This window comes from Poecile atricapillus, chromosome 2 (assembly GCF_030490865.1).
Source record: "Poecile atricapillus isolate bPoeAtr1 chromosome 2, bPoeAtr1.hap1, whole genome shotgun sequence".
In the NCBI taxonomy this organism is placed as follows: Eukaryota; Metazoa; Chordata; class Aves; order Passeriformes; family Paridae; genus Poecile; species Poecile atricapillus.
Genome location: NC_081250.1, coordinates 47,494,589 through 47,518,768, shown reverse-complemented (window position 1 = coordinate 47,518,768; position 24,180 = coordinate 47,494,589). Strand labels below are relative to the sequence as shown.

The 24,180-nt window shown below is 39.4% G+C and overlaps 1 protein-coding gene across 1 annotated transcript in view; it reads right to left on the bottom strand.

The window, feature by feature from the left end:
- Positions 1–13,035, bottom strand: part of ANLN (anillin, actin binding protein) — a 29,213-nt gene extending 16,178 nt beyond the window's left edge. The window contains exons 1-14 of the mRNA XM_058832276.1: positions 12,966–13,035; positions 8,658–8,811; positions 8,002–8,286; positions 7,243–7,589; positions 6,328–6,550; positions 5,243–5,436; positions 5,008–5,115; positions 4,421–4,541; positions 3,471–3,587; positions 2,721–2,947; positions 2,044–2,192; positions 1,578–1,725; positions 779–914; positions 278–460 (exon numbers count right to left, since the gene is read on the bottom strand). Of these exons, the coding sequence (XP_058688259.1) occupies positions 278–460; positions 779–914; positions 1,578–1,725; positions 2,044–2,192; positions 2,721–2,947; positions 3,471–3,587; positions 4,421–4,541; positions 5,008–5,115; positions 5,243–5,436; positions 6,328–6,550; positions 7,243–7,589; positions 8,002–8,286; positions 8,658–8,811; positions 12,966–12,983 (2,410 nt within the window). The 5' untranslated portion in view covers positions 12,984–13,035. The remainder of the gene's footprint in view (positions 1–277; positions 461–778; positions 915–1,577; positions 1,726–2,043; positions 2,193–2,720; positions 2,948–3,470; positions 3,588–4,420; positions 4,542–5,007; positions 5,116–5,242; positions 5,437–6,327; positions 6,551–7,242; positions 7,590–8,001; positions 8,287–8,657; positions 8,812–12,965) is intronic.
- Between the last annotated feature and the right edge of the window lie 11,145 nt (positions 13,036–24,180).

Below are 24,180 nucleotides of genomic sequence, written 5' to 3'. Positions count from 1 at the left end.
ATGGTTTGGTTAGCCAGAGGACTCCAAGTATCTAAAAAAATCCCCAAGTACTGCACTGCTATTAAGCACATCTCTGCCTCACCCTACTTAAAATATTGAAAAATTAGTCAGAAGCAGATGAACTGAATGCAATAGCTAAATTTTCATTACCCCTAGATTTCTGAGAACATCAAAGCAGAAGACAAAAAAAACAAAACCCAAGGAGAATGAATCAGAAATATGTTGGGAGAATGAGGAAGGAGGAGAAAAGGAATAAAGCTTTGTTTGCTAGTTTTACCTGGCTTTTGAACTGTACCACATACAAAGTCTGCTTTTAGAGGTAGACGCATTTCTGAAATGGAAACAGATCCCCTGGAGGGAGCAAATTCAGTGGATGTAGAAGCAGCTTTATTTCTTTTATTATGAGGTCCTTCACTCTTCAGTTTATTCAATTCTTCCAATAAAGCCGTTCTCTTCTCGGCTGCACAAAGAAATTAATTATAGAAAATTATAGAAAAGAAAAAGTACTGAACAACTTTTTCTGTCAGACATATGTAAAATGCAACTTAAATATTAATCATTTTACAGTGTAGTAGGAATATAAGGGTCAAGAAACTTACTTAAGATGTCCTCTTGCCTACAAAAAGAGTTGAGACAGAACAGACACTATCCTGTTCTTTTTTTCCAGGTGAAGAACTATTAATATATGACCACAATGTAACACAATAAGTGGGGAAGAAATTATGAACCCTATGGAAATGTTCATTACAAATAATTGAACTTGAGTATAAAAACCTACTTGCAAAGAGAAGAAGTCTCTCTGCTTCTGCTTCTTCTTGTGACCCCTTCCCATGCTCTTCATCAAAACAGCAGTTCAGAGCTTGACTGGCTTGATAAATCACTGTCTGTTGCATGTTGATCTCATTGTTCAATTCCTAAAGTAAACCAAGAACAAAAATAATTACCAAAAAGAGATTTGGTGTTGCGTTCAAATAAGGAAATGACTCAAGATGAGCATTTTTGGGGACAAGGCTTCAGAAGAAAATCTGATCCTTCAGACAGCAAACTACTCAAGCCTTGCAGTTTGCTGTTACTTTGGCAAAAGAACATTGCAGCACAACTATTGTTTTGGTCTCAGAGGCAGGTGGGGAGTGAAAGACCCAATATTGTATGTTCCATATCCCATCTAGTCTTCCCTTCACCAGGGGAATCAGCAGTAGCCAGAAACTCAGCAATATAGATGAACAAAGCACTAGTAAAGATCAGAATATTACCTACTCAAAGTAGTAAAGTAGGTAATCTAAACCACTACACTAGTTACACATTCTGCCTAATTCAAAGGCAGAGCTAAGACAGATTCTCTGTCTCCTTCTCAGAATAATGGCTTGTTCTCTCCAGACTTAATCTATAACATGATCCTTTTAAGAGAAGCATTAGCTGTTCAAATTATGCATCATCATTCCCTACCATTAGTTATCTATCCTAAACAATCTAATTTTGCAGTTCTAAGCAGTATGTTAAAGTTCTGGACGTTCATGGGGCAATTAAATTTGGAAACAGTAGATTAGAAAGAGGGTTTTAAGAAGTTTATTAAGTACCTGCATCTTCTTTTTGATATTGACTTGATCAGATGGACCATTTCTTCTCATCTCTAGTTTGGAAGCAACATCTTCTTTGCGAACAATTATTTGCTTTATTGAAGGACGATCAGTTTCCTTAAATCTTTGCGATCTATACGCATCGACACTTTTAAAAAAGGAAACCCCATAAAATGTTACACAGGTGTGCCAAGCTCTTTAAAAAATATATATAGATAGATATAGATACGTATCATATATTGAAGTTTTCCAAACTTGCCTAAATGGAAATTTTCTTTAATGAAAGCATTCTATCAGCTAATGTTAAGCAACATAAAAGACAACACAAATCTTTGATAAAGGCTGAGATCTTGCAAAAAAAGCTTGATTTGTAGTTTGAGTAGTATGCATCATTAGAAGAGTTAAAAAAGACAGTGTTTTAACATGTACACTTACAAAATCAGGGGTGGGGCATTATGTTTATTACCTGTAAGGGAGGTTGCGATCTTCTGACATAGAGCCGATACTGTCTCCAGATTCTGCCCTGGGAACTCTAGTCCTTTGGAACTTCTCAGACTTCAGACTTACATCACTGATACTGCTACCTTCCTCAGTTGACTTAGGAGAACCAAAGGCCTGAGGAAAAGAAAACATTATATTACAGATATCTGTAATAATAATAATAATAATAATCTGTTTTCTCTCTCCTTTACTTGTTTTATATATAAACAGAATTTTCTTAATACTATTTAATGGATGATATTTTACAAATATGGACAAAGAGCAAGTTTATTTATTTAAGAACACTAACAGATTATGAAACTCAGTAAGATGCCACCTTTATTTTCCAAATCAGTACAGCTACCTAATTACTTCTCTTCAGATTTTTCATCAGCATTCACGCCACTGAATGCATACATACCACTGAAAACCCAGTACAGGTTTGATTTAGCAGAAGACCACTTGTTTAGCAGAGCATCCAATATGCTACACTAATGTCAGAAAAAAATAATTTTGCCTCATTATGCTTTCATTAGCAAAATACCATTTGTAACTTCTTTATTTGCCTGGATAGCCTAATACTACAAAATATCACAGCTCACAAGCCAATCAGACATCTCTGTGTGATAAACGAGCCCTTCCTCACCCTCCCTGAGTTCTCACCTCTGAGCCAACAGATTCCACTAGAGGGGTTAACAGAGACATTGATGAAATGTTCAGTGACTCTTCCTGCTCATCCTCATCACTTTCACCTTCCAGGCTCATGCTCATTTCTTTCTTCAGCTTTTCTATGTCTGGACCATCCTCTTGAAGAATTTCAAAAATCTCATTTATCACTCTTGAGCTATTCATCTCATCATCTGCATGCTTTTTGCCCTCAAATACTTCATCTGAAGGGTGACATTTTAAAATATATTAGTATCATCAAAACTCTCATTAAACAAACAGAGAAGCATACTCATTTAGCTTTTCAAGCAAGCTTACAGTCAGGCTTATAGAACCTAAAAGTACACCTCCATGGCTATTTTAATACACTATTTTTACATATGCTGCATAAACAATGCAGAAAGGTAATGAAAAGATGCACATTTTAGACAAATTTCAACCTTTTAGTTCAAATACATCTGAAACTTAACTGCAAGTCCAACAGTAGAGCAATCATTTCTGTCCTTTCCCAATGAACTTTTAATATCAGCTTTTTAATACTCCTCGAAGACTTGAATGGCAAGAGAGAAGGATTATGTATGATAAAAGAAGTTTCCTAATTTGTTTTATATAAACCTCATTACAAAACACATGGGGGTCAGCAAATGTATGGTGAATTCATTGTTCAGACTTGAAGGATGTTAACACTGTCCTCAACAAGTGGCAATAGAGAGCTAAGTCATTAATATACATCTACTCAATACAAACCTTTTGGTTTCTCATCGAGTTGTTCAAGTTTTGAGACAGATATCACTTTTACAGGGCTCTTTGACTCAGCAATCTTCAGAGGACTGGGTTTATCAGCCTCTTCACATTTAGAAGTATCTAAAGGGTTTATAAAGAAAAGAAGTATTATGTCTAGCCTTTATTTTAGTTATTAAATTTTAGAAGTTTTACTAACTAAAAGGCCACTAGATTAAATATTCCAGTTCATGTTGAAAAAAACATTAGAATACCCTCCACAACCTGTACACCTAGAGTTCTATCTTATAATCAGAAAACTGACATCACAAGAAGCAATGCTGAAACCATAGCAGAGTGCAGACACTCAAGAGCAAAAAGGGAAAAATTTAAAAAGACAAAAATCTAATACACAGAAACCACTGCAATTTTTCTAGAAGGACATTTGATAGATCTTACAAGCAAACAGGCTTCCAAGAGTGTTAACTAAGTTCACACTTTTATCACAGAGACCTAAAGATCCTTCTGCTCAGTAAGAGCCAGAAAGGATATCAGGAGCACCTCACAATCCTTTTCATGTGTCCTACCATAAGAATTAATATCATAGAAGGATACTGACAAAGGAAGAATTCCCTCCCATTAGATTCTGGTGGAAATTTGGATACTCAGGTATAGGATAGACTAAATATGTAACTGACAATTCTCATTCACTCCCCTGCGCTCAACCTCCATTCAAGTTTGAAACATAGGTATATCCACTGAAGAACAAAAAGACGGTCTTGCCTTGCCGTCCTTCCAAGTGGAATAGGAGTGCAGAGTACTACTATCATACTAGAAGATTTAGATCAGATAACCAGTAACCAAATGAGAGGTCCAGTTCCACATATCAGTGTTACTGGCCTCTTTCTCTGCTCATGAATATCAAGTGCAGTGTCCCTGTCCAGCACTAATCACAGGTAAACTGTGACAGTTCTCACCCGAAGACTCCACGCTGGGAGACTTTGCTGGCCTGTCACTTGCTGATGTGTCTTCTGATGATCCAAGAGCAGAGGCATCTGAACTAGGAGGATGTTTTGGACTAGCCTGAGATTGGCTTTCCTGGCAAGAAAAAAAGCAGAATGCATTCAGGAGGTAATGTTGAAACTGACTAAAAAAAAACTACCAGAAAGAAACATTTTCACATCTGCTAGGAAAAAGAGCTTTCCTATCCAGTACCCTATTTATTTATCTAATATACTTAGCTGCAGCAGTAAATATTAAATGTTTGCATGAGGAGCTCTTTTGCTTTTCTAGTTAAAGAATATAAAATCCCCCAAACTTAGTATCATCAAAAAGTAAATAAATCAATTGGCTTAAAGCAGTTTCACTTGTCTTAGTTGTCTTAGTTGATTCTACAAGAGGTAAAAAACCTAATAATTTGCTAATCATAGAGTCTTGTGCAGCCTGGGCAGTCCCAACATAAAGGTTTTTATCCCTTATATACATTTCCACATATAATTCTGTATTCAGAATATGTTACAGCAATTCAGAGTATCATATTTTGATTGATAAGGTAACACATTACCATTTTAGCTTCTGGAAGCTTCCTCTTTGAACTGTCACTTTTCTCCGCACTCCACAGATTGCCCCTATCAAATCGGCCACGAAGGCATGCGAGTTCTCGCTCACGTTCCTAAAGAAATGTAGGGAAATGGGAGGAAAGCTGACAGCTTTAAGATGTCACAACATTTCAGATTCCTCCAACAGGAGTACAACCTTCCCAAAGCTTGTAAACTAGCTACAAATGTAACAAGTCATACCTGCTTAAGCTGAAGCGCTAAACTGGCAGTAGAGGAATTTTCATTTTGTTTGAGAAGCCTCTCTTGGATTGTTCTTGTATTTGGGGTAACAATGGGTGTTCTGCACCCTGGAGTATTCGGAGCAGGGCTGCGTGCGCTACGCTCTTGACAGCGCTCCCCAAAGCGTTCCAGGAACGGCTTAATTCCTGATCCCCCTACAAGAACAATTGTTTTGCCTTGAAAGAAACTCTCAGAATTAAAGAAATCACTGCAATTTTGTATCCTGATGAAGGTGCCCAGTGAAGCAATTAAGCTGTCTCCTTTACAGCTCTTGCTCCATTATACTTTATACAAACTGAACCTGAAACGCAAATTGTAACAGTCATGTTAATAAAACACTAAATCAAAGCAAGTAGATATCTCTCTCTTCCTATGGCCCACATGTAATACACCAGTTATTTAAACTGGTTTGTCTTTTCCAAATTTCCTCTACTACCAGCCTCACTTTTATCTTTCACAGAAATAAGCTTTCTAGTACATAAGGAGGATATGTTGTTTGGCACCCAACCTGCTTGATTGAGATTATGTTTTACTGTCAGCATATCTAAAACTCGCTTTTCTGGCCATTATTTTTAAAGAGTTCAAGCTGTTAGTCCAGGTTTCTGACATAATAAGCCGTTGAATTTAAAACTGAGGTTGTTCACTTATTTTGACATAAATGCTATCACTAAAAATAAACACATTGCAAAGTTAGAGCACCTTTGTGGCACCAAGCTTTGATTTCTTCCAAATATGCAGGCTCTTAACATTCTATCAAATGGATACATATAGTATCCAACAATCTGAAACAAACTTTGAATAATCTCAATTAACATGTTAGGCTGCTTTTGCTCTTAAGAGTTGCTAAAACCATGTCCAAGAAAATGTCCCCTGCACAATACAATACCTGTACAACTTAAAAGAATTCATCAGCATTTTAAAGTTACAGCTGGAAAGGGGTATTATCTGGTATGGTACCTTAAATTCTTAAGTAATATGAAGTTTTCAACACAGCACATGTGGGCCTAATTCAAATGACTATTTACTGAAGCCAAAAAGCAACCTACCTGGTGTTGTGGGTTTACCCTTAGGTTCAAGTTGCACATGTGTTCCTTTGACTGGCTCTGCTTTGGACTGAACCGGTTGAGGCAAAGCTGACTTCGCTGTTTGTGTACGCTCTTCAGTTTTCCAAGGACTGCAGGGATTGTCTGCTGCTTGTCGTTGTACTTCAGATTCTTTAGAACAGGGAGCAGTGACTCTTGAAGATTGTGTTAAAAAATTGTTTGGATCCTTAACAAGGGAAAAAGAAAAAAAAAAAAAGACGTTCTTATTTTCTCAAGAGGAAAAAGAATGAAAACACTCTGCATAGCATACTATCACCTAATATACCTATTCCTTTAACAAAAGAAAAAGCCAAAAACAAGTGTTAAGCTTTTACTAACTTTTTTTTTTAATCCAGTATTTCAAATTGTTTCAGCATTTGATTCCAGGTGCTCTTGCCAGCTATTTCAAGTATTATCCCACATTACCCTAAACAAGAACACACATAGCAGATATTTTCAATGCAGAAATTGCATAAATTGAACAATAAGTGTCTGGTATTTACTTCATCATTGTGACTGAGTCTTTGTGCAGCAATAACATTTACAATTTCAATCAACTACATGAAGTTACAGAGTGAAACCAAATATCTCTGTAACAAGCCCCCCTTCTGATGGTCAAGAGCAGCAATCAAGTACATTGACATCAACAAAACACATAAGTATTCTCATCTTTAAGTCTCAATAAAAGGAATTCTAAGATGTTTCAGATCTGCTATTAAAAAAAGAGCATGTGGGATTGCAATAAAGCAGAAGTTGTAAATAGACATACTGCCCACACCAAATCTTAAAATTCAGATTAAACAGTTATGTGCTAACATTTGTCCACCCCAATACAATACTCATATCAATTTTTAATCAGCAACTAAATCAGACACTCACCGCTCTCTTTGAATTTGCTGGTTTATTAATAGAAGCCTCAACAAGCCTTTGAGAACAGGATGCAGCTTCCTGCTTTACACTGCTACTATTGATTCTAGCAGATGCTTCACTTGTAGTGGACAATTTGGATAAACAAGTAGTGCCAGGCTGTTCTTGTGCATTGTTTTGCTTTGCAGATGGATGACTTAGGTCATCTTCCCAGGAACCAATTGTAGCAGCAAGGTTAGCTAAACGGCCTCTTCTCCCAATAGGGGTTCCACTTGCCGGGGCATTAGAGGTCTGCTTAGGTGGAGAAACAGACAGATCTTTTGAGAGGAGAGGAGACAGAGGAACACATTCAGAGGGATCTGGAAAAAAAAAGCAACATTTATTTTACTAATAAAATATGTTGAGATATAGTTGCATCTTTTGCATTATATTACATATTGAGATTATCAAGAATTAGATGTCCCTGCCATTAACAGAATCAAACTACTAGCCCTGGAGGCATTAAGATTAAACAAATTAAATATTTTTAATCAAGCAGTTTACTAATTTTATGTCAGTGTTGTGAGGAGCAAGGTATTAGCCTAGTAGGGAAAAAAAAAAGTTTAAAATTGTAGACAACAGCTTCAATATTTTAGGCCTGCCCTAGTATTATCTTAGAATTCTTTAAGAAAACATTAACCTTCCCACACACAAAACTATGCTTTTCTAGCCATCATAATTACCAATGCAAACACTGAGAGACACCAATGGTGCTTAGCAAGTGAAACATACCCTCACTATCCCAGCAGCGCCGCTGTTCTGCCAACTTCTGCATACGTGTTTTGACTGAAAGGGCTGCAGGAGTTTCCGATGTGGTGTTTGGTTTTACTTTCTCAAGAGGCTGAAGCAATGAAGCTCTGTTAGAAGCAGTTTCGTGTGATTCTGAAGTCATCTGAGGAGAAACATGGCTTCTGGAACTTGAAGGAACTGGCTGGACGTTCTCTGAAGTAGATGCTTGAGTCTCGGTATCATTAGGGCAGAGCCTTTTTGATGGTGATGGCTTTGTATCTGGTTTTACTGGATATGTCAGAGTATTCAAGCAAATTAGTATTCAAACAATTCAAAATGTTTTCCAACAACACAAAATTGTAGTGCAAATAAAGTTACGATTTATGAATACCCTGATATGCTTCCCATAAAAATGCCTCTCCCAAATCTACCAAGCACGAGGCACTTTCTTTGGCATTACATAATTATTTCCAAATAGCTTATTAATGACCTGGCACATCTGCTCTCAGGTCCAGCTAAACACGAGCTAGTACTAGTGGCCAGATCACTGCATCCATCACTGTTTAATTTAGGATAAATGCACAATGTTTTCACTTTCCCTTTGGAAAAAAGATGTGACTGGGATCAAAACAATCTTTATTTAACATGCTGCAAAATACCTTCGTCACTGGGAAGAGGTGCCTGGTTACCAGTTTCTGCCAAAGGCTCTCTGGCCCTCTTGGTCTGCATTGTGGGTCTCACCCCCGCCTTGGGCCGCTCTGCCATTTTCCTCTGCAGATTCTCTCGCCTGGCGCGCGTTCTTTCGAGGAGTTTCTGAGTGGTCAATAAGGCATGTGTTACCAGACATTGCAGTGTGTTAACTGGTAACAGCTCAGAGCAAAAGATGTTGGAATTCTGTTTAGCATAAATAGCCAGCAGGTTCCAAATTTCAGTCATTAAATCAACTATTGTCCCTAACTAGGTTGGCTCTGAAAGAGAATCAGGGTAAAGACACAAGCAATGGCAAAATTAAAGAACAGGGGCTCCTATGGACCACAAAGCCATCAGAAACGTTCAAAAGTAATTTTTTTTTTTTTATTCTGAATCACCACATGTCAGTCTTGATCTGTCATGTATTGCTAGCAGGATTTTCTGACACATTGCTAAAGCATCTGGTCAAGTTACCTGACAAGCACTAACCCTCTAACAAAATAAACCACATTGAAGGGATTGTCAAGACCTCGTAAAAAAGTTCAACAAATAAAAGTGTGGCTGTCAATATTAAAAAGAAAAATTGCTATTACACCTTCTAAATCAAAAGTTGGATTTCTTTGCCTCAAGCTTAAATTTTAAGAATAGACTGATATTATACCTAGCTATATTATGGTAAATAGCCTGTTTATTAAGATATAGCTATACAGAAAAACATACAAAGAGATATCAATTAAGCTACACGACATTCTTTTTCATTCCCTACCCACTGGAAATTTGAGTACCCTGGTTATGTTACATATGAAATAGTTGTTTTAGTCAATGTTCCACACTATTACAAAGTGATTCCTTACAGTACTCAAGTTTAAAATAGGTTGCAATTTGTTTTAAATGTAGCATTTGTAAGTCATTATCACCCAGTTTGATCAAACCTAAAGGATACTTAATGACTCTTTTGATCTAAGCTTTAAGGTTGAGACACAAAATTGTGCAATTGAACTAATGGCCTTTCAAGGGAAGCATATAAACTGCACTTGTTTGGTGGCACATAAATTATTGTGAGAACTGTGCCAGCCATTATCTGTCCTGTGGCACAGCAATTAAATACACATTTCACATTTTTAACTGTCTAAGGCTGAAGTCTTAAACAATGTTCCATTGTAGGGCAACACAGGACAAATAGAATGGCAATCTCAACAGTTTTTTTGTGAAAGCAAATCTCAGCTTTGCTAACTTTCACAGAAGAGTAGGAATTTGGAAAAAAAAAAAATCCCCAAAACAAAATGCATTAAATGCCATGAATGCCTTCAACACAGGTTCCATGCTAGCTGTGTCCACAGGTCAATATTCCTTATTTCCAAAATGCAGAGCTACAAAGCACACGTAACACCCACATTAAAAAAATCCTAAAGGCAGTTTAAATTAACAGTTCTTCTTGCAAAAAGTGGAACATGTCTTACAAGAGTTCTTGTACTGTCCTACAGTTCTATTCAAATGGAGTCACATTCCTTTCTGTTTTGTTAGTTGAGCAAAATAGTTTCACTTGTTACAAATGAGATGTCACTTCCCAAGAATGCACGCCTCTGTTGTTCAGCTCCAGCTCCTATTGGCTTCTGGCATCTCAAATTTTCCATTCAACTGCCATAATTCCAACGGTGCTGCTACACACGATGAGTAAGCCACACTCCACAACTTGAGGCTAACTTTCCAAGTTCTTCAGCACAATATTTTCTACAAGTACATTCTCTTTGTCTGATGACAAAGTTTCAGAGTATCATAGAGGTCTAAAATCCTAGAATAAACTGAGATGGAAGAGACCCCCTAGAAGTCCAACTCCTGACCCTGCACAGAACAGCCAAAATTACACAATGTGCCTGAGACCATTATCTATTTTACCACATCAAGGAATCTGAGCTCCTAAGTCAAAGTCAGAGGATCACTGTGTCACAAAAGCACTTTCTAAAATTCAGAAAAAAACCCTCCCACTTCAAATGTTAATGGACAACCTCAGTTTTTCAAATGTATGTTTTAAAGTACATATTAGAGAAAATACTCAGGCCCATATATGATTACAAGAATTTCCTCTAACTACACTGCTTTACTAGCAGAATAGAGCAAAGGGAGCAATTGAAGGAATAGTTAACTTCAAACCTCACATTTGCAAATTTTCACCAAACAAATGCATTCCTTATTTCTCTTTGCTCATCGTCCATGCTAGGAAACCATACTTGCCTCTATGAATGGTAAAAACTACTGCAAAGTACAAAATAACCTAGACTACTTCTAACATTCTGTAGTAACAAAAACAAAACCTTTTTTGCAAGAAGGGTGAGTTACAAAATCAGCCACAAAGTCACAAATAGCATGTTCATTGTGATCTTGAAAAAGTACCCACTGTACCATTTCCACTGTGCAATCTGTATTAAAAATTTGGTTGAGATTCAGAAGGTTATTAGCTTTTTTTTTTGCAAGATTAGCCAAAAGAAATATTATTTGAGAACTGATTTGAAAGCATTCCACTGACTACAGCAAGATTTATTTGAGCTTAAATTCACTGACAAAGAGACAAAAATTGATACTGTAAAGGGATCAGCATACACTGAATTACACAGTATGATTTGGCCAACTACAGCCCGAATTATGCTGTTTTACATAATCAACAGTTATAATGCTTCACCAAGTCACTGCAAGTAACAGAGCATGGAAACTTGTAGACAGATATTATCTGAAAACAGTTAAACTAATGGAAGGTTATATTAAAAGAAAAAAAAAAAATAGCAACACAAAACACAGAACATAAAAATCAGTGGTAAAAGGCTTTCTTTTCACAGAACTTCGGGGAAAGTTACTAAACTTCAATACTTGGACACTACTATTGGTCAGAACTTTACACAACAATGGAATGTCCTCCACAGCAGAAATGTTCTTGATAAGGTGATTTCTTATGCACTCTGCAATACTGGCTAACACATGAATGAAGTTTACTCTGGGGAGTGGCCTCACAGTTGGTCATTTTCAAAGTATTTCAAAGTCAAGAAGGGTGTGTACCGGTTGGAATATCTCCCAGGATGCAAAACCATTTTAAACTCGATTCAGTAGTCCGGACTTGAAGTTTATTTAAGGCGAGCTGGATCATGTCACTCACTACCAATTAAGGAAAGAGGGTTTAGGTGTTTACATTTAGCAAGACTTTACATGGGGGTAGGGTAGAACTGCCATGGCATAACACATTTAGTAAATCTGTTCAGATCAACACCTTATGTTCATTTTTTTTTAAATCAGATCTCTGAAGTCACCTTTTCCAGGCACTTAAAAGAGATAAAGAATGTCAGTTTGCTAAACAGATTGTTTACAAGGAGAGGAGAGAGTATTACACCAATGCATATGATTTGAGGTTGTTTTCAAGTAGTTCAGGTTTTATTTACACAGGCTGTGGACTGAAGACCCTTTTTACTATGGCATTTCTCAAAGCAGTCACGAGACAGCTTTAAAACTATACCTCTGACATGAAATCAGAGTACAGCATAGCATCTTCGTACAGACTCAACGTGGCCAGTTCCTCGTTTTACAATTTCGCCTGTGTAAATCTTAACCACACACACAGCTAGTTTAAAAAAAAAGAAAAACAGAAAGAGGAACTGTGCCTGCCAAAGAAAGTGACCAATCACAGGAGGCAAGAGTGCCAAATGCACTTTGCGTTTTTCATAAAATATAAAAACGCCAAATGCATTTTTTATCAGACGGTCTCGGCTCTGGGCAGATTTATGATCCGACCTTTAGGCAAGGCAGGCACAGAGCATCGACTGCGCTCCCGTCTGCTCCCAGGGTCCCTTCCCTCCCCGCTGGAAATCTTATCTGCCCGGCACGCATGAAAGGCAAGCGCCCGGCTTGGGAAGGGCCTCTCCTCCGCAAACCCTTGTGCCAATCACCCGTGCGTGCTCTCTCCTCTCCCGGCAGGATCTGACACAGCCCGGGCGGCTCCAGGAGCGGAGGCACCGGCAGGAGCAAGGCGGGCCGAGGCAGCAAGGGGCTCCCCGCCGCAGAGAAAGGGTCGCTGCAAGCCCGCAAACCCCGCTGCGAGAGGGAACGAGGGTGGCTGACAGGGCTCAGCCAGGAGCAACTATCCCGCCCCGAGAGCGCGGCACAAGGAGCGGCTCCCCTCCCTTCAGACCCCAACCGGCCCTTTCCCTGCCCTGTGACCCCGCGGTCCCCGACACTGACAACCCGCCGCCCCACCAGCCGAGGAGGCGGGGGGCCGAGCCGGGTCGTGTCCTCACCTCGGTGAAGGGGTCCATGGCTGTGCCGGTGCCCACGCAAGGTTCGCTCACCAAAGCCGCCGCGACCAGCCAAACCTCCGCCCCAACCGCTCCCGGGATTTGAATTTCAGCGCCCGCCGCGCGCAGGCACGACGGGAAGAGGGGGCGGTGCCCGCACGCGGGCGCTGATTGACAGGAGCGCCGCCCAATCCGGCAGCAGGCGGCTGCGCGCGCGCCCGCCCGGGGGAGCTGAGGGGTCCGGCGGAGCGCCGGGAGAGCGGATGCGCGTTCCCGGCCGTGGAATCGCCGCTGGATTGGTCATCTGCGGCACCGGGTTCTTGGCTGGCCCTGTCTGCGGCCCAGCCGCCTAAGGCTTCAGTGTGTTCCGTGTCCGGAGTCCGTCCAGCCATGGCTGCCCTGTCACAGAATTTGTTTGGCAAAGAGCTGTGAGATCATGGAGTCCAAGCTGACTGAACACCACACCGCCAGCCAGACCATGGCACTGAGCGCCACGGCCAGTCCTCAACACCTCCAGGGATGGGGCTTCAGCCACCTCCCGGGCAGCACATTCCAATGGCTAATCACTCCTTCTGTGAAGAAATTCATCCTAATATCTAACCTAAACCTCCCCTGGCACAGCTTAAAGACTATTGAGCTCACGTCCTCACTTTCTGCTCCTCCACGCTGACAGCCCCTCTTCGAATTAAGACGCTTTTAACTCCTTTACAGGGAAGTAGAGCAATAGTGCCTAGTTAATCACACATCTTGCTGCAGCTGCTCGTTAGGAATGTGCCTTGTACCTTTTTCACTGGAAGATTTTTCGCCTGGCATTGTCATGGTGATGTCAGCAGAAAACATGATTTTTGTGTGACATAGTAAATGCAGAGGTACTTACCCCAGTGTAGCTGTGAAACTTGCAGATCCCTTTCACGATTCTTGAGCTTCTCCTTGTGCTACAGCCTGTGGGTCCCGTGAAACCTCACCCACCACTTCCTACAGCTGTCCCCTGCACCATTTCACTGGCACACCTTTCTCAGTGAATGTGGAATTAGCAGGGACCCACTGCTTGCTGAGGTTCACTCCTTGTTATCCATGAACCACTCCAAATGCCCTTCAAGTACGTCTTCAGCATAGTCACAAATACAGCTTGTTTTTTTCATATCTGCCATTCCCATTGGGAGGCTGCTATAGGCTGCCTGCCCAAATAAATAAACCTTGTCAAATTTCCAGTCTATCCATACATTCTGGCCCTTTTTGCTCCTATGCAAATAGTGTTAATTACTTTGCATGAATGCCTTTCTTCACTATTGCTGTGCTTCTTGCCTCTTTGATTATTTATAGGCAGTAGTCTTTTCTTTCAGGCTTTATTTTGCCTTGCTAAACAAACCAACACTTTTCTAATTGTCCCTCATTAAAAAATCTTCCCAGTGTCTTATTTGCAAACAGCACAGTATCAGTGTGCAGCAGAATCTAAAAATACAGTATCAAATAATACTTTTCTGAAGATATCTTCAGATTGGACACTGGCAAACAAGCTTCTCTGCATTGTTCTCAGATAGACATGGGTTGGAGCAGTCTGAGATCTAGCATCAGAACTTGCTCACACACCAGGCAGAAAATTAGGACTTACCAGATGGGATTTGTCACTCATTCATAATCTATGAACCAGCCTGTTCAGTGGTAAGAAAGAGCAGGCTTTATTTCCTTCAAGAGAAACTAGGTTTAGCTATCACTGGTAAACAACAGAAACATTCCTTTAATGGAGCAGTAGAGAGTCAATGCAGGAAAGCACCAGAAGACAAAATAGGCAATATGGAGCTCAAAGTCATTGACAGAAAATAGAGAGAATTACCATTAATTCATGGTGGCATTTCTCCTGCCACCCCAAAGGATGCAAAAGTCATGCACAATTCGAACCCTTTATACTATTACTATACAGTATTACAGCAATCTAAACATGCTTTCTGCTTTACATGTGGGTCTGTGACATATATACAGTGAAGCTCCATCTGTCCTTGGTGAATTTCCAAATGTGGCTCCATGCATTTCTGATGTCTTTCAAATGACACAGCATAGCACATGGTGCTCAGCCTGGGGGCCAACAGAACGGGTGTGGCTGCACTGTTAGTGTACCTTAGGGTGTGTAAATAATACTATTTATTTAATGCTGTCATATGCTAATTACTATTATTAAAAAGAGGAAAATAGTTATTCTTAATCTGTGCAATAAATTTCTTGTAAAATGTATTTCTATGCAGCGTACTCTAAAAAATTAAATGGAGATTCCTGGGAGTGTATAACAGCTTAAATCAATGCAGTATATGTGACAAATGTCCTCCCTTTTGCTCTCTACAGAGCCAATAATTTCTACATCAAGGTCCTGCTAGAAGTAAATAGAATACTTAGTTTCTTGTCTTGTCTGGGAATTATGTCTGTCTTCCAGGAACTAGTGGATAGTAAATATATCTTATCCTTTTATCACTCTAAGGAGCCAAAGAAAGTCAATCCTTTTCAGGAACTGTGCTATAAAAGTGAGGCCTATTGTCTGCATAGTGGTGGGGGCACAGTGCTTAGCAATGGAATTTTCAGTTGAAGTTATATTTTTCATAATAAACAAGTAAAACTGTTCTACAGCAAATTACAGGAGAAAAAAATTAACTGATCTTTCACAGTGCCAAGGCATAAAGAAAAAGAGAGGGAAAGAAAGAAATGCCATGTGAAAACAGCAGAACAATGAGCCAGCTCTGCCTGTTCAACAGCTTTATATTTTATGCCAGACTTTTGCATTCAAAAATTATGAATCACACCCTTCACTGTCTCCTCCCCTCACATGATGTGGTTTAAGATGTCTTCTTGCCAGTCATAGGCTAATGAAAAGAAATTCTCTCTGTAATAATAAATAACACAATACAAAGCACTTGGAGAACGGTTTTTGCTGGCTTGCAGTTTTCATGGGAGTTGAGAACTTATGCACTGGAGCCAGTCATTTTTCTTTTGACATGGCAAGAAGAACATTTTTACTTTCCCAAGTTTTCTTTCAAAATGTTTTAAAGCACATTGACTGTTTTTGGGAGTGTATTTTAATTTCAGAAGCCTATAGATGTTTGCACTTGCACTTTAATAAGAGTGGAGCACTTTTTAACTAGTAAGGAGAACACTTGCCAAAGTGTTTTTATCTTTGGCTTTCTTACAATACCAATACAATCAGAAATGCAAAATATTGACATTGAAAATGCTGATCCCATTGTAGTCTACTCTGTAGTTCCATTCTGTAATTGTCAGATAATATTTCCTAAAACTTTCTGCTGAAAAACTGAGTACATAATTCTGATTCCAAAGGAAAGATGAGCAAGGTGCTTCTTTGATGCACAGAAAAATCCTGCCAATTAGAGAAAATTATTACTTTTAATCTTGTAATTAACTTTTATTCATTGTTTAATAACTCAAAAGTTAATGCTCACCTACCTTGCACTTGCAAGCAGATTCAATTTGTAGCATGGCAATTAGAATACAGTAGTGTAGTATTCGTTGTAGTGTAGATTTCCTTTCAAAAGGTGTTTTTTACCAGAAAAAATCTACTCTTCCACTAATCAGCTGGAGAGCTGTCATCATTCTGAAAGCCATTTCCCACCTAGTAGTAGGATTGCATGGGAATCCACAGAGAGGAGAATGGCCTAGTACATGGTGGTGTGCATCACAATTTCTGGGCTATAGTCGCAATTAGAATTAATTCTTCCCCATGACTTCACACAAAGGGGGAAGAAGAACCTTGGGGAAGAGACAAGGTGACAGTCCTTGCAGAGCTTCTTGAGGACATCTCCTTCCCCTAGCCCTCCTTCTTTTTTGCCTCTGCTGGATCCTGGAGCATGTATGGTGCAGGTCTGACTCAGTGTCTCAGAGATGTCTAAGTTGAACTAATGCTGTAAGAAATTCCTCTCTTTACAGGCCCCCTTATTTCCTCATTATTCCCTGTAATAAGGGAATCCTGCACTACAAAAGAGCAGTAAGAATATAATATTCATTGTTTTAGTGGTTCTGAAATGAAGAGCAAACTCTGCCCTCAGATCCTCTTGAATATCCTAGTTTGCCAGAGAGCTGGCCTGGAAATAGGCAATTTCACCTCCAAACGGTGAATAGAAGGGCAGATCCATAGTGTGGTATAACACTGCAGTTTGGATTAATCTGTATTTTTTTATTACAAACATTACATAATCAAAAACATTTTGATAGGCAGCATTTAGAGTATGTTCTCTAAGCCAAGCCAAAGGTGATTATACTGCTTTTGTCAGCTCCTATGATCATCACAAAGGCAATTTAGGCTGGCATTATCCAGTAAAGGAATATATTTATGTCAGGAATAAGACAGGTTTCATGAGTAACCCAATGTGTGACATGGATTTAAATTAGCAATGCTCAGAGCACAAGTCTCTCTCCTACTAGTCCAAATAGGAAATTCATCCCCAGCTCACCCAGACTAAAACAATGTGAGACTCCATAACCATTGCAGCGTTGCTTTTACCTGGGACTTTGTTTTCTGTTACCAAAAGTAAATTCATTACTCTGCCTTGACAAGTGTACTTGGGGGGAAAATCCTTAAAGTGGATGCTTGCTGAGGGAAAATATTCCAGAAGCTCTCTTGTGAGGAGCAACTGAAGGAAAAAATCTCACAGAAATCAAAGCTGGAGGGAAATGCAAAAACATTATAGGTTTATGGCTGGACGCTATGATCTTAGAAGTCTTCTTCCAACTTCAATGATTTATGATTATGGGAAGAAATAATTAAAACAAGATGAGTGAAAAATGGCAGGCAACAAGGGAGGATAACAAAGAAACACAGGAAAAGAAAAGATACATTAAAATGGAAAAGTAGTGAAACAAGGAATGAGAAAAAAAATCATAATTTATTTACAACAAAAAAACCAGTTGTCAAGTGGACTCAGTTTCAGAAAACGGTCTCTGGGTGGTTGCACTCTGCTTTTTTACAAGTCTGTGGGAATTAAGAAATATTTGCGTTTCATTCACTCTCAAAAGATTTATTGTCTTCAGTCAGTATAATATTGCATTTGTATCACTAAATCACAGAAAGTTTCTCAGGGTTTTTCATTTAGGTCTCCTAATTGATTTACACAGGAGAAGGAGAATTAGACTTCCTTCTTTTGTGTCTCAGGGTAAAATACCCCCTTTATTTATTTATCCATTTGCTGACATAAAAATTCTCAAATTAAGCAAAGGGCATGAGAGTACTTATGTGCTGTTGTGTTAATTTAGACCAGGATATTACTCTCAGTACTGAGACTTGCTTGCAACTGCAACATAGTGCAAATGGAGTAACCACATCAGCAATTTTACTAACCAAATTGTATTGCATTTTATGTTTTTGAAATATTTTTCTGAACCATGGAAAAATTAGGACATTCTTGTTGAGAAACCATTTTTCACTAACAAAAAAATAGTTCTATCAGCTCTAGGTTGTTTTTTTTTTAAAGACACAGTAGGCTGCAAGCTTAACAGGCAATAATTTTCTGCCATCTTGTTCTCATATTTTAAATAAATAAATGAAGCTACAGGATGCACATAAAATAAATTATTTACAAGGAAGGCCAAGAATGTTACCCACAAAATCACCTGAAAGGTTTTTAAACCAAAATAGGTGCTTCAAATTATATGTAAGCTTTGCTAAATAGGGAAATAGGGAAAGGATATAATAAGAATATGAAATGGCTTTTCTGTGAGTTCATGGTAGTTTTTTTCACTTTCTATATCAGTTCTTTAGCAAAAAACAACCATACTGTATCATGAAATCCTTTCTGCAAAAGCAGCATATTTACACTAGATGGTGCTACTTGGACAGGATTTTAAGCTTCTCAGTGTCTTGCTTTGGAAATCCCTTTTTCAACATTTGGAAAAAATACATATCTGAAATAAGAAACAGATGTTTCTTATGGGACAAATTCTACTGAAATTAAAATAAACATAACTGAAATGATATTTTCCACACATATACCCAACAGGGACACTGGTCCCTTATGCCATCTCAGCTTCAGTACAAACAACATATATAGTTACACTGAGGATGTGTTAGAGATGAGTAAATATCCTTAATATTTTAATCTGCTTTTGCTTAACTAACTGCTATGACACAGAAAATAGATTAACTAATGGAATATAAAAATATTCCTCATGGCTCTTCTTTCTCTTCTCATTACTGAGAAGGACAGAAGCATCTAAAGGAGTAAAACCTAAATTAGCAGTCTATAGTGGAAACACAGTGTTACTGAATGCCTGGGTGTCATATGACAAAGGGTTGCCTCACCTTACAGTAAAGCTTGAAAGAAGGCAAAGGAAATGGAAATGGCCAAGAGGTTATTTTAAATAATTCTTCTTTCATTCTTCCCATGGTGATGAGAATTGTGAGAATTCTGAGCATGTCTCTCTGCATCTCCAGGGCCTTTGGCTGCCTCCAGACAGAGCCCACATGGAGATAGTGCAGATCTTGGGCCATGAAGACATCTGCTGCTCCCTAACAGCTGTTTGCAAGTGGGTTGGTATGGGCAGCTTGTCTTCTTGTATGTCTAATCCAAAAGTCTCTTTTGAACTAGGCAGGTCTGTAACAAGGTAAGACAGTGTTTGCCCTGCACTGTCCCCATCTCAGAGATGCTGCAGCTCCAATTCCAGGACTCTACTAACACCATGATGAAGAGGTAGCCAGGGAGTCTCCAAAAACAGCCAGGAGGTGGAGGTGAATCAAGTCTGAAAATACCTCTGGTTTGGTTTACACTTTTCCCCCAACTCTACTGGCCACTATTTCAGTTGTTTGAATTTGTCACTGATACCACTTGGAAGGTGTTATTCCTCATGGAGTAAATAAAATGGCCTCAGCTGTTTTATAGCCCCATTTAACCTCAGAAACTATGTGGGAATCTGCAAAGTAAAGCTCGGTAGCAGTGCCAGGCATGTACTTGGAAACTGGAAAAAGAGAGTGAGCTTATACCTTGGGTTCTGCCCCTCACTGAGTCAGTGTTTCTCCTTGAAGACAGGGTTTGCTAGAGGACCACCTTCTCCAGGCCAGGAAAAGTCCCTTCTGCTCTACAGATCCTATCCTAAGTGTGAGAATCTGGATGTCCCATGAAATGAAATGCTTTGATGAAGAAGTACATCATCACTCTTTCCACAGCTGTTGGGTCATCGCCCACTAATGTTAGCTGTGAAGGGTCCCCTGCTCCCAGCAATGGAGCTCCTGCTGCAGGAGACTGTTGGGCCCAGCATGTAGGTGAGAGATGCCTCCAAAACTCCATGTACTCACACTTAGTACTGCACAAGTAGTAAGTTTGTTTCTTGTAAAAATCTGCAAATTAGGTGTTTTGTGGTTTCTGGATATCCCCTTCTCGTTTTATAAGTCTGTTGTATAGCTTGCAGTAGCAAAAAATAGGGAATCAAATAAACAAGGTGGAACAGGAAAAGATAAATGAACATCAATAGAGAGAGGAACATCATGTTTTTTTCATGTTGGTTAAGAAATAGTTGAACTGCTTACCTGATAAACCAAAAAGGACGATGCATTACTAGGAAAACTTTGCTTTTCAACTGAAATTATCCCATCACCACAAAAAAGTTGACTAACTTCAAGAGGCACAAAGTACAAATGTTTAATAGATTGTTTAATAGATTTTTGGTGGGCTGTGGTTTACCCCAGCCAGTAGCAAAGCCCCAGGCAGCTGGTCACCCACTCCCCCACCAGTGGGACCAGGGAGAGAATGGGAAATGTAAAGGCTTGAAAAACTTGTAGGTTGAGATAAAGTCAGATTGATAGAAAAAGCAAAAGCTTCACACAAGCAAAGCAAAACAAGGGATTAATTCAATGCTTTCCATGGGCAGGTGGTGTTCAGCCATCTCCAAGAGAGCAGGACCCCATCACACACAGCAGTGACTTGGAAACACAAACACCATCACTCCAAATATCTCCCTCTTTCTCCTTCTTGCCTCCAGTTTATACCCTGAGCATGATGTCAGATGGTCTGGAATGTCCCTCTGGTCAGTTTGGGTCACCTGTCCTGGCTGTGTCTCCTCCCAACCTCCCATGAACCCCAAACTTCCTGGCCAGCATGGCAGTAGGAAAAGCAGAAAAGATCTCATCTCTGTGTGAGCCTGGATCAGCAATAACAAAACCTTCCTGTATTATCAACCATGTGTTCAGCACAAATCTAAAACACAGCCTCACAGCAGCCACTGTGAAGAAAATTAACTCTACCCCAGCCAAAACCAGCATGAGGCATATTGTCTTGTGCTGCCTGTGCTGCCTGACCTGGTATTTGTGTTGCCACAGCAAGGTACCTGTGATTCATCTGCTGGTGTTTGCAGTTCAGCAGGCAGCTTGTGCTCTGGCTGCTTGCCAGTCCTGCCTGCCAGTCCTGCCTTCCACTGCCAAAGGCAACACCCTGCCTTTCTGAGAAGGACCCCTGTGGTGACAAGGCATTGCTGCAGAAGTGGACAGAGGGTTAGAGGAGGAAAGGTCAAGAGGGGTGAGTTGGTCCATCAGTCCATACTGAAGGAGGTACATGCTTTACTGTGACTATTATATTTTTATAACCCACTTCTCTGCCATAGGAAAGCAGCCTCTTTTTCATTAGTAAGTATAAGTGCATTTGTCAGTGTAAAATAGACATCTTACATTTCTTTCCTCATGTGATAGCAGACAACAGTCAGATGCACTCATAGGTTCACAGCACAAGGATCTTACATTGCTTTCACTTCTCTCTTCTTTACTGCAAGGTTTGCCTGTGTTTTGTTTGCCCTTGTTGCATTGAGTGTATGGTTATGAGCCTCCTTAGCATAAAGAGTGAACAAATTCAGTGGATAAATCAATCTGAATACTGGAGCTGTATCAAGTTGTGCATCTTAAAATAGCAGTTCCATTGAATAAGTCTATGAGTTAGCAGCTCCCACTAGCATGTGCTGCATTTGCTGTGTACTAGGAGTGTAGGACCCAGCTGGAATCAGAAGGCAATGTCAGACATTTCTGAAGGAGCTTCTAGAAAGAATATGTCTGGAAGGATGGTCAGTTGGAGTCACTTGGCCAGTGAAATTGTTTGGTCAGGAATTACCCAGCCAGCTAAGAATAATAAGCAGGGAGGGAAGGCTGACCTTGCCATTCTGAAGGGCCTGAAGCTGTGCCAAATTGTTCAGAGTTAGTTAAGGACTCTCGTTGTCAGCTTTCATAGTTCATCAGTGATTTTTTTGTTGTCATAGAGAAGTGGCAGAAAGATGGTGTGAATATGAGGGAGGAACCAAATAAAACTGATGTTAAAACAAGTGTGTGTAGATATATATACATATTTATATATATATATATATATGTATATACACATACACATTTAAAATCCAAATGCACATATATGCATAAATATATTTATATATGCATCTATAGATATATATGTGCATTTATATATGCATGTATGTGTTGGAATTTTGCAGTGTTAGCTTTTGACAGATACAGAGATCAATAAAATGTGTAACTGCTCTTCCGGACTGTACACATTGCAGAGCTTATTGATGCTAATATTCCTATAAAAATACTCCTCTGTGTGAAAGACATTGCAGTATTTTTGACCAAGTGATAATGACATTATCTCTCAAGGCATGACCAGATAAATCTGAAAGCATCTCTGGAAGTAATGTTATGTTAAAGCTGAAATACAAGATGAATGCCACCTTTAATTCTGGCTCCTAACAATGGGTATAGATCCGTTTGGACTGTGGAACTGTGTCATTTAAGCTGTATTCCACAGTGTGTCTCATCTAAACATCACAATTGGTCCCTATGTTCCCTCATCTTGCTACAATGTGATCAGTACCAGCTGCACTGATAGCCTCCAGGATTTTTTTCATGACAGAGTAGCTTGTCTTTTTCCCCACTGTCTTTCCAGAAAGACTTGCAAGCTAAGGTATCTTTTAAGGTCAGAACTGCTAGAGGTACACTATATGTATATATTTTTATTTTTATATATATATATATATAATTATATATGTGTGTGTGTGTGTAGCATTTTTGTCATGAGATACTCAGTAATGTTTTTCTCAACTGACCTTTCCATGTTATGCTTTTAATCGACAAAAGTGACAAAGCTTGCTCGGAGATGAAGCAGAAAGCAGGGACAGGTGGCCTTTTAGCACCACTCCTCTGTGCCTTCTGCTGCTATTGCTTTTGGCATGGTCTTGCTACAGCCAGGAGCTAGTATGACCTAAAAAAACCTTCATGCTGTCCTGCAAAGGAAAAGGCTAGAGGGGAAAGAGAAAAATAACAAAGTGGAGGCAGCAGATTCAGGGGTGACTGACTGCCCAAGCACTCAGGGAAAAAAGGACTCATGGACACCAGAGAGAAGCAGGCAAGAGATGAGAGAGATGGAGAGAAAACATCCACTGGATGGAGCAAGGACAGGAGGTAGATGTGCAATATACACAAAAATAGCTGGATAATTACTGATTTCATTGCTATGGTGTCCAAGAATAAATAAAAGAGTATCTCTAGAAGGAGAATTAGGGTCTATGCAGAAAAACCACGAGGAAGTTACGGTAAAATGGTACATTGACTTTATATTTTAGAAATTGTCTATCATTTCTTCATCAGCTGTGCTAATTATTTGCAGTACTTGAATCGATTCACTGTTTTTTGGTGGTTTTTTTCCTGTAATTGCCATGTATCACAAGCAAACTCTAACCCATTAGGGATAGCTTTTTCTCTCTAAATTTAAAAATGTTTATTCAGTTCCTGCAATTTGAGATTTGGAGACAAGCCTGCAAGCTCCAGATGCTACATTGTTAGTGAAATAGTTTAGAGGGTATTTTAGGTTAAACTTGGACATGTTGACAGAGTATATATCTCTTCAAATCTTCAAAGAATTTAAGTTAAAAGGAACATCAAATTTGTCAGCTAGGTAGAAGTGTGTTTTAGCACTGGCTCCTCATTAGCCAACTGAGAAAAACGACACCTCAGTCTTTTCATAGCTGGTATTAAGAGTACCTGGGTTTGACTACGTGTGAGGCGGTAGAAAATAAAATTGAAATATTTGCTTTAAACCCTTATTTTTGTTAATTATTGCCTGTGAAGAGTGACATGAAAGCAGGCAGAGCTATCTGAGCAGTGTTTACTCAGTCTTGTGATTGCATACTTGCAAGTATGCATGTCTGTCTAAGAAGGATTCGTGAAACTCAGTAAAACTTTTCCAGGTAGGACACAGAA